The 10,229-nt window shown below is 46.9% G+C and overlaps 2 protein-coding genes across 2 annotated transcripts; both read right to left on the bottom strand.

The window, feature by feature from the left end:
- Positions 1-335: 335 nt before the first annotated feature.
- LOC131918969 (granzyme G-like) lies at positions 336-3,193 on the bottom strand. The gene is made up of 5 exons (XM_059273076.1): positions 3,139-3,193; positions 1,934-2,084; positions 1,360-1,495; positions 895-1,155; positions 336-488 (listed from the first exon to the last, which is right to left on the bottom strand). The coding sequence occupies exons 1-5, from the start codon at positions 3,191-3,193 to the stop codon at positions 336-338; spliced, it is 756 nt and encodes a 251-aa protein (XP_059129059.1).
- Positions 3,194-8,396: 5,203 nt separating this feature from the next.
- LOC131919971 (lysosomal thioesterase PPT2-like) lies at positions 8,397-9,380 on the bottom strand. Its single transcript, XM_059274393.1, is given in 1 exon segment — positions 8,397-9,380. A coding segment is annotated over 1 exon segment (909 nt). The 3' UTR covers positions 8,397-8,471.
- Between the last annotated feature and the right edge of the window lie 849 nt (positions 9,381-10,229).

The raw sequence follows: 10,229 nt of genomic DNA, 5'->3' as shown, positions 1-10,229 counted from the left end.
CTAATAATGCTCTAAAAAGGTAAAAAAAAAATAAATAAAAAAGTAAATAAAAACAAACAACTCACTAACCCCACCGTGTATGGGGTGATGAATATGTGGAATTGTCTAGCCTGAAGGTCCAGATGGGGGAGGGGCTGGTGAAGAAGGAGGAAGAAAAGCCCAGAACTGACAAGAGAGTCTGCCTGGACCACCGAGGTGCACCTCAGAGACGCTCAAACAATAAAGGACGTCAGCTGTATTCACCGAGGAGATCAATTTATTGTGAGTTTTCACCTTTGCTGCCCACTCCATGTGGTTCTGGCCTGTGTCCAGACAAGCTGGTAGGAACAGCTGGCTTAGCACCTGTTAGAAGGCTTCATGCTGCTTCTTATCCACGGCAGGAAGGACACGACCTTAGTGAAGATTCCTGGAGCGATGGTCTCGTCTCCTCCACAGGATAAAACTCCATAAGCTGTGTTGTCACACACAAGGGGTCCCCCAGAGTCACCCTGTGGGCAGAGAAAGGAAGAACTGAGTCTGGTTCCCTTGGCTCTGCTGTCTGTACCTCCTCCTGGGAAGGTTAACTGTTAGATCGGGTCCAGGACCGGTTTTCAAACTCCCTCAGGATGTGGGCTCCAGGGAGGCCTGACTTTTCCTTCTAGCTCAATCCAAGACTCTCCCTGAAGTCCTCAGGGACACTCTGGGATAATTTATGGTGCTTTGGGATGGTGAATGTTTCCCACCTTCCACTCTTGCTAACCCACGGAGGGACTCAAAGCTGAACTTTTGGGATGTCTCTGCTCTTATTTGGGGCTTGAGGTTTTGGCCAATCTCACACCCAGGACCCTCCCCCCCCACACACACACACAGGTTCCTCTCTCCCTGCATTTTGCATGTTAATTGCTTGATTTCCACCTTGAAAACAGCCTGTATTTCCTTTGGGTCTCCAGCACAAATCTCTTTAGTCTTGATGTAGTTGTGGAAGAGGTGTTTGCATTTCTGGTCATCCTGTATGGTAAATTCTGCCTCTTGCAGGAGATCCGTTCCTTTAGTGGCATGGAGAGACTTTCTCCCCCAGCCAGGCAGGCGACACACATACCCTGGCTTCAACTGGGCATTGGCCCTGGGTAGCTTGAGCGGGCTCACAGCTTTCGTTCTAATGGCCTTCCTCTGCAGCTGATAGGGAAGAGGCAGGAGAGACCAGCTTAGCCAGGAGCCTGCTGACCTGGGACACTTTGACAACCAGGATGGCAGGGAGGGAAGGAGCAGGATGAGAGCAGGAGGGGAGGGGCAAGCCGTGCATCAAGCAGAGCAGAGGCACCAGCGGTGGGTGAGGTGTGGGTGGAGGTGTGTGTGGATGGGGAAGGTGGCAGGTCTCACCTTTAAGAGCATGATGTCATTGGAGTGGTCACTAGGATTGTAGTCTGGGTGGGAAATGGCTTTTGCCACAGGGATGATCTGCTGGGTATCCTCCTGTGCCTTGATGTTGTGGGCCCCAAGAATGACTGTCATTGAGCTGTAGAGAGCAGAGTGGAGATGAGAGATGTAGAGTGAGAGAGGACACAGTCCAGGAGGTGTAAGAGGCAGGGAGGGGCTCTAGCTGAGGGGACTTGTGGAGACTGAAGGGCCTCAGGGTTTGACCTGCTACTCTGCTTCTCAAGAACTTTAGAGTCCTGGAGGCTGCCTCTTGCTTCTAGAAAATATTCCAAAGTTTGCACTGACTCTCAATGTGTCCTTTCAACCTCAGCCACTGCTTTAGTCTGGCCAGTGCAGCTGCTTTCTCCTCAAGGGTGCTGCTGGCTCTGACCTCTCACCCTTTGACCTCAGTGTCCCTGTTTTCAGACTTCCATTTTCACAGTCCTGCCCTCTGGTGTACTCTCAGGAGCATCCACAAGTAGAGAACAGAAACACCTGTTGGGGTCTCAGAAAACACGGGCTAGCTGCTTCTCCTCACCTTCCCAGGCAGTGAGCGGCTGTCAGCACGAAGTTGTCTCGTACCAGGAAGCCTCCGCAGTATTTCCTATACCCATTGTCATCCACATACTTAATAAATGTCATGTAGGGGCGGGAGTGGGGCTTGACCTCATGTCCCCCGATGATCTCCTCTGAAAGGAAAAGATAGAATATGGGGTGTCTGGGAGCAGCAGATGTGGTCAGAAGGGAAGATCTAGGGAGAGGTGAGGGGTGAGATGTACAGTTCCCCAAGCCTGTGGTGGACAGAATTCCCTACACATAGAATAATCTTTGTGGAGTTTTTAGCCTCAGAACCCTATTCTGAGAAGGGGTGGGTGGTACTTGTCCTCCAGCCCCTCCTTTACAAATACATGGAGGGACCAGCTCTATCTTCCTGATAACAGAAGCCAAGAGGATCCTGAGAGTCTCACTGTTAGTCTTTCTGTGTTAGTGAGTCTCCGTGACACCTCCAATGTCTTGATTTGTACCAGTTTGTCACTTTCAACCCCAAATTCTATGGAGAGGAGGTTTCTAAAATTCTCCTATTCTGGTGGCCAATACATCTTGTGTTCTCAGTAAATGCTTTGGTTGTATGGATGAGTGACTTCCACTTAAAGTGCTGGTAATTCAGAGCTCATGGGATTCAGGGGCAAGGGGACATAGGAGTAGGGTTCTGACAAAGGTGGGAATAGCTGGGGACCTGCATAAAGAATTAGAGAGGCCAACCAAAACAAGACTGCAAAGCTAGTGGAGTGTACAATGCAGGCATCTTGTCATCCTGGTCCTCCTTCTTCAGCAGGCTGAAGGTGGAGGTTACTAAATGATGCTAATATTCTTGAGCTGATGTCCTTACCCCATTGCAGGCTGGTCATTAAAGCTGCCCATGCCCTGGGCTCAAGGAAGGCTATGATGTACTTTTTAGTTTCTTTTCATTCTCTGCTGCTTCTCTTTTTAGGGATTATCAACTCTCCAGGTGAGGAAGAAGAGCAGGGAAAAGCTAATGCCCAGCAAGTCTTCTGAGGACACCTCCCTTCTTCAGACCTTGTTGACAATCTAGCCAGTGACAGATTTCCAGGTCTGGATTTGATATGGGACCTGAGGTTCAGACATCTCCTGGTTCAGTGCAGGACAATTCCTGACTAAGCTGAGCAAAGAATCTGAGAGGTGTTATGGGATGTCACCTCTGGGACAGGGGTGTTCACTCACCTCCACCAGCACCAAGCATCAGAAGAAGGGTCAGGAGAATCAGGACTGGTGGCATCTTCCCAGGATGATGCTCAGGTTGGAGGAGGGCAGAGTAGACACAATCCTTGAAGGGATGAAGGAGTTTAAGTGCGCAGTGACCTCACAGGCATTGTAAAATAGTGCACCTCTTTGCTGATTGGCTTCAGTAGTTAAGAAAGTGTTCTGGTTTGGGTCAAAATGACACTGTCACCATTGACACCCTATGAGCTAAGTGGGAATAAAGACCAAGAAAAGAGGATGTTTAGGCTGTGGCTGAGGAGGGCCTGAGACCCTGTGAAGTCCAGTGTGACTGCACTGAGCAAAAAGTGTGTCCTTTCTTACATTTTACATTTTTTTCCATTCTCATAAGATCTCTTTTGTTGGGCCCTGTCCCTGGTTTCTTGAGTAGCTGTTGCCTTGCTTGCTGACCTTGATCAGATGTCCTCCCTCTGCTAATTCCTGCCGCTTTCCTTCCTCCTAAAACAGCTTACCAGAGGTTCCTTGTTTGTGCATCCTGCTTTTGGTGTAAACAGCTAGGATGCAAGTGTGTAAAACATCTGTCATAAACTACTGCCGTCTGGGGTTGTCCCACTGTGCTGTAAGCCTGTAGTTAAGGCCTCTTCCCTCCTACAATAAACAGCATTTTGGCATTCTACTGAGAGGAACGACCCACTGTTTTGTCTCTGTTTTTAATCCGCAGCCCCTCGCTCAGACATGGTGAACTGGTGGTAGAGCGGGCACTACACTCTTTAATTTCTTTGGTCTTTTTTTCTTTCTTTTCTTTTTTAAAAAAATAATACTGACACCCACATTACCATAACACAATTTTATCAGTACAAATACACAGACAAAGTTATACAGTAGTTATTTAGAGTTGATACTGTGCCATATTTGACCAGGAGAATTTCTGTACATCATCTTATTAACTTCTAGGACTTCTGATCATACTGTGGAACCCTCTGTTGGATAGTCTGGTGAATTAATCTTAACTAACTCTGACTCTCCCAAACTGCTAGGGCATCACAGAGAAATCTCAAAAGCAAGTGTTTGCCCTGTTACCAATGATCATGTCTTACTGTTATACACAGTTAAGTATAATAAACCATCACAATGACATGTATAGGTTACCTATTTATTGAATATTGGCATTTATCTCTAAGCAAAAGCTTCAGGTTTGAATTAATTAGTAAGATTAGATCAGCACTGGCTTCCCTGCCGATGGCTCCGCTGGTATTTTCTACAGTGTAGCATAAGATTCTCCATAGATCAACAAGGAACTAGATAAGATCTTAAATGATTATTTAGTTGGGTAGATCTAGTGTTGAGAGAGACAGGGATCCAGCCCTGGAAAAGGCTGATAATAACTTGAGTGAACTGAGGATCTGAGCTTAGAGCACAAGCTGGTTAGAAGTAGATGAAATTCTAAATGGTCTTATTAAATAAGAAACACAGAGTCAAATACAGAGTTAAAAGCCCAAGAGATCCGAGCACTAGTGAAGAGCCAAGACCACCTTATCTTACCACTCGCTGCCATCCTTCCCCTGAGAGAGAGAGACCTTCCTGTGTGTCTTGAGTTTTATTGCTTTCCTATTCTGCCTCCTCATTGGCTCTAAGCCAGGCACATGACTTCCTCGTCACTGCCTGTCTATACAGACATCCTGGTCTCTATGGTTGGTACTGGGATTAAAGACTCAAGGGTCACCATGCTTGGCTGTGTCCTTGACCACACAGAGACTCTGCCTGCCATGTGATCAGATTAAGGGCATGGGCTACCACCACCAGACTTCTATTCCTGGCTCACTAATGACCTCTAATCTCCAGGCAAACTTTATTTATTAACATACAAATAAAATCACATTTCAGCACAATTAAAATATCACCACAGTTAGAGCTGTGTGAGATTAGCTCTGGGAGGTGAGACAGGCTGCCCTTCTCTAAGAACAGGTGTGTGTGTGTGTGTGTGTGTGTGTGTGTGTGTGTGTGTGTGTGTGGTGCCCATGGAGGTTAAAATAGGGCAACGGATGCCCTGGACCTGGAGTTGGGATGTTTATGAGAAATCATGTGCATGCTGGGAATTGAACCTGAGTTCTCTGCTGGAGCAACAGGTGCTCTAAACCACTGGGCCATCTCTCCAGCTCATTATCCAGAATTAAATATATGATGAAATTCTATCATTTACAATGATACAGGTGAAACTGAGACATGATCCTAAGCTAAATAAGCTAGGGACAGTTGAAAAAATAATGAATGATCTCACTGCGTTTAAAATCTATAGCAACAGAATTTGTAGAAGTAGAGAAAATAGTGATTAATGGAGGCTGGGCAGATTAGAACTGGAAGCTGTTGAAGTAAAAGTACAGAACTTCAATGAGGGGGAGAAATTACTTTTTGAAATCTGCTGCATAATATGTTAGTAATACATTGTACTTACTGTGCTTTTAAAAACTTCTGTCAAACAAATTTATGTTCTCACTACAAAAATGAAAACTATTTAAATTTGTGAATGTCAATTAGTTTGATACTAGTTTGATTTAATCATTCTACATGACAAACATGTAACATAACTTTGAAGCCTGAAAATACGTGATTAATGTAAAAGTTTTTTTTATTGTTTTGTTTTGTTTTGTTGGTTTTTTTTGTTTGTTTGTTTTTTTGGTTTTTTTTTTTTTTTTGGTTTTTTGAGACAAGGTTTCTCTGTGTAGTTTTGGTGCCTGTATGGGAACCTGCTCTATAGACCAGGGAGGCCTGTAACTCTCAGAGATCCACCTGGCTTTGTCTCCTGAGTGCTGGGATTAAAGGCATGTGCCACGACCCTCCGGCTGAATATAAAATTTAAAGCTGTTATTTCAAATGAATTAGCTATACAAAACATGCAAATATTGGTATTGGCTGGGAAAGCACAGAGAGACAAAAAGAATTCTATGTATTCATATCTTTCTCTATCTAGGGAACACATCAGCTACTAAGGTGATATTGTATGAAATTCTGTAGGTAGCTATTCATGATGGCTTGCAGACAATAGCATTCTAAGGACACTGTGGGGAAGCAGGACACATCTGGGTCCATTGCAAACTTTCTACCTCTCCTGTAGAGAGAGCAAACTACAATAGGAAGGTCTTAGCTGGGTTGTCACAACACGGTTTCCTGGTGTCATACAGCAGTGAGCCCAGGATGTCACTCTCCTTGGTATTAAGTGGTAGGGTCATTGGCTAAATGAGCTGGGGCATCATATGAGGAGGGGGACTTAAAGGACCTCTGGAAAGCTTCTCAAGGGACTCTGACCTCAAGTGTTTAAGCTACAAGGATTCTCTATCTGCTACAGTGACCATAAACTTGATTGTAATGGTGTCTTAGTGGTCTTTCCTTTATCACGCTACAAAAGTCTGTGATAGATTTAATTAGGAGCCATTAAACTTTGAGAGACATTTCAGTAAACCCTATCTCCCTGAAATCAGAATAGATCACCAAGCTATATATTAATCCAGTGCTTATGTTGAGTCATTTCTCAGGAACTAAAACTTCTGGGCAATCCAAACTCAATTCGAACAGAGAGAAGCTCATTTTCCAGACAGGATCACACTACGTGGCTGAGGCTGAGTTTGAAACCTCTAACAACTGATCCCTGCCCATGGAGTCCCAGAATTACAGGTGAAAAACACCACACATGGTTCAGAAACCAGAACCCTTGAGTCCAGTCCTTTCTAGGAGGGGAGTTGTCTGCACATGTCTTTGATTTGGAAACCATGCATTGTAGGCGTAGATGAAAATTTCATTCCTAGTTTAGAGGATGAACTACATCATGTAGGGTAGCAACCTGACCCTGCAGAGAGTTGTCATTCAGCTGTGGCTGTGTGCTTTGCAGCCTCTCCCACAATGCTTCAGGCCAACTACTCCTGAGAAATATGGTAAATAAATCCATTCCTGCCTTTCTGTCAAGGTAAAACATGTCTGTTGCTTAAAAGTGTGTGTATTAGTTACTTTTCTATTACTGTGATAAAACATCATGACCAAGGCAACTTCCAGGAGAAAGACTAGGGAATGTGGGTCCAAATGTGGCATCAAGTGGAAGGCATGGCTGCAGGAGCAGGGAGCTGAGGGCTCATATCATTTACTGTAATTACACACACACACACACACACACACACACACACACACACACACACACCAGAACATACAAAAGAAAGAGAGAGAATTGTGAGTGGTGTGAGTCTTTGAATCCTCAAAGCCTGTCCCAGCAAAGGTCTTCCTCCCCCAAGACTATATTTCCTCACATCCCCAATAGCATCACCTGCTGGGGACCAGGTGTTCAAACACAGGAGCCTGGGGGACATCCTCACTAAAACCACCATGGAAAGAAAGGTGGAATGGACACAAACAGAGAACAGAAACTCTGTGTTCTCTAAGTCCATGGAAAGTGGTGCTGGAGACTTAGGAAGTCGGACAGGACAATGGAGGTATACCAGCATGTGTTCCCCACCACAAACCCGAGGACATTGTGTTCTTGCGTCTGGTCTGTGTCCTTCAGGGGTGTCTTACAGCTCTCCCTGGCTTGCTGGACTGCAATGGCCTGGAGGAGCAGAGAAGTTGGGTCTTGATGAGTTGAAGCATTTCTTTCCCAGGTGCAGAAAATCAGTATAGAGATTTTTTTTTCCCACTGAGGAAATGGAACTTTATTTCTATAAATACAGAGAACACCCGCTCAAGGGTAGTTAAAAGAGGGTCTGGGGCCTCAAAGAACCAGGCTCCCAGTGGATACCCCAACACTGATCATAGGGACTGGGGGATCCCCAAACCTGAGATGGGCCTTGTAGGCCACAGATATTCCCCAACACTGACACTTCAAATGTGGAACTATCCCCATAGGGGAACCGCAGAACCCCTCTTACGGGCGTCCCTCTTGGCGGGAAGGCTGGCGACAGGGAAGTTGAGAAAAAGGGAACACGGGGATAACAGAAGCTAAAAATGTCCTGAGTGGCCTGGAAGGAGACCCCTGTGGTGGGCAGGGGCTGGGTTCTCCTCCGGTACAGTCAGACCCGGAGGAGGAGCAGCAGCATGAAGCCCGTTAGAAACCTGGTGCTCACTTCCCAACCTCAGCCCTGGGAGAAAGGGAACGCACGGAGATGTCCCCAGATGAGGACATGAGGTAGAGGACCAGAACTTGTCATTCACAGAGGAGCAGAGGGGAGGATTCAGGGAGCCCTGGTGGGGCGGGGCAGTGTGGGTGCGATGAGGTGGTCACAGGCGTGCCAGAGCCTGGCATCTGCTTCCCAAGGCCACCACTTGGTCTCTGGGCTGGGGAATTCCTGAGGACATCTTCAGGAGAGCCATGGTTCAACGCAATTATCATAGAGCGTGCGATTGGAGTGCCAGGTGGTATGAGAGGTCCCAGCCACCGGACACCTCACTATGGTCCCCCGGGCCAAGAGAGACTTCAACCCAAAGGAGTCTCGCAGATAAACCGGCTGCTTCTCCATGTCCAAGACCGTCTCATTGGCGTCATAGAAACCAAAGAAGCTAGATTGCCAGGGAGTGATGACTCCATCATCAGGACCCCCAGTCAGCACCAGGCGGCCCACTCAGAGAAAGTTCTTCCGCCACACAGTGGCGTTGGGATGGTCTTTCTCCCCATTGATGAGGGCCAGGAAGCTGCTGGCATTGAGGTACAAGTCGTCATGGTGAGGATCATGCCAGTAGTTGCAGATGGAAAATTCTTGGCCCCAAGGACTATAGCAGACCTGATAGAGGTTAAACCGCATGGATGTAGGGAACAGCCACTTGAGATAGTCTGTGTCTCCATACTGTCCCATCTGTGGGGAAGAGAGGGAGATGAAAGAATCCACATTGTGCTCATCCATGACGCACAGCAAAGCTCGGCACACCAGGCCCCCCTTGGAGTAGCAGATGAGATGCACCCCTTCAGGGGCCTTTTCCATGATGGGGGCCACAGCCTCTCGGAACCCTTGCACCTGTTCCCACAAGGGCCGCAAGCTCTCTCTGCCATCAAAGAGACCTAGCACTGTCACCACAGTCCCAGGGTGTGTCTCATTGATACAGTCCAGCAGGTGGCGGAAGCTGTATGAACTGTCAAAGAGCCCGTGCACCAGGATCACTGGCTTGTAGGACCCGCGGTGGGGTGCGGGGGCTGCGGGCATCAGCATTCGCAAGAACGGCAGAAGGAGCAAAGCCCATGCCGAAGGAAGCCTCTGCCTCCATAGCCCTGGCATGCTCCCACCTCAGCCAAGCACAACTCGGGGGTCTGCAACGGCCCCGGAATAGCAGCCCAGGCCCCACGGAGAGTGAAAACTCCCACCTGGCCTGAGTCTGGAGGCTTCCCTCTGCCAGCTGTTTACTAGTACCCAGTCTGGAATCCCCAGTACAGAGATTTTAGGGGAGCAGAGTAACCTCTTTTGAAATGGGAAGGGCTGAGAGATTCTTCTGTAGAGCAGAGAAATCTGAAGCAGTGTACGTTTAAGGCATTTACCTGCCTCTGAATCCATTCCAATGTGTACTCCAGGAAGCTAAGCAAGGTGGCTTTGAACACCTTCACCATGCAGCTGTGGAGGAGCTCAGGGGTTTCTCTCCATGGGAGGTCTGAGCATGGGCTAATCTTTTGTGTAGGATGGCACCAAATTACTGACCACAAATTAGATGACATTGAGATCACCTGAGCCTTGGTGGCCAGAGAATCCTAGGCACAGTTCAGCCTCTATCCGAACATAGTTGATGCTGGTTGTCAGGTCAGTTACTACCTTTTGGTAGAAATTTATTTCTATCTTCTCTCTAAAGGATTGATAATAATGGTTTTCAAAGTTATTTAAGCCATAGAACCGTCTCCTCAAAGTAAACGTAACACCTAAACTGAACACATATGTGACCGTATGATTTCTAACATACATTATTCCCTTGATTCTGCACTCTTCTTTGTTCTCATTGTCTCCAATAGCTAGGTCCTTATATGTCTCCAGGGCGAGTTTGTTTTCCAGTTCTTTATCAGAAACTGTGTGGCACCTGCATCTGGGCCTATATAAATCATGTCTTTGAAAGTATCCTGACCCAAAGGGAGATTTCACTTC

The sequence above is a fragment of the Peromyscus eremicus genome, chromosome 9, assembly GCF_949786415.1.
Source record: "Peromyscus eremicus chromosome 9, PerEre_H2_v1, whole genome shotgun sequence".
Taxonomy (NCBI): Eukaryota; Metazoa; Chordata; class Mammalia; order Rodentia; family Cricetidae; genus Peromyscus; species Peromyscus eremicus.
Note: the sequence above shows the minus strand (reverse complement) of the source record. Positions and strands in the feature narration are given on the sequence as shown.

Excerpts from the sequence above, each read along its gene's own strand:
- LOC131918969 (XM_059273076.1), bottom strand. The coding sequence starts at position 3,193 with ATGCCACCAGTCCTGATTCTCCTGACCCTTCTTCTGATGCTTGGTGCT. Across the intron at positions 2,085-3,138 it reads GATGCTTGGTGCTGGTGGAG|AGGAGATCATCGGGGGACAT; the intron begins GTGAGTGAACAC and ends TTTTCCTTTCAG. Across the intron at positions 1,496-1,933 it reads GCCGCTCACTGCCTGGGAAG|CTCAATGACAGTCATTCTTG; the intron begins GTGAGGAGAAGC and ends TGCTCTCTACAG.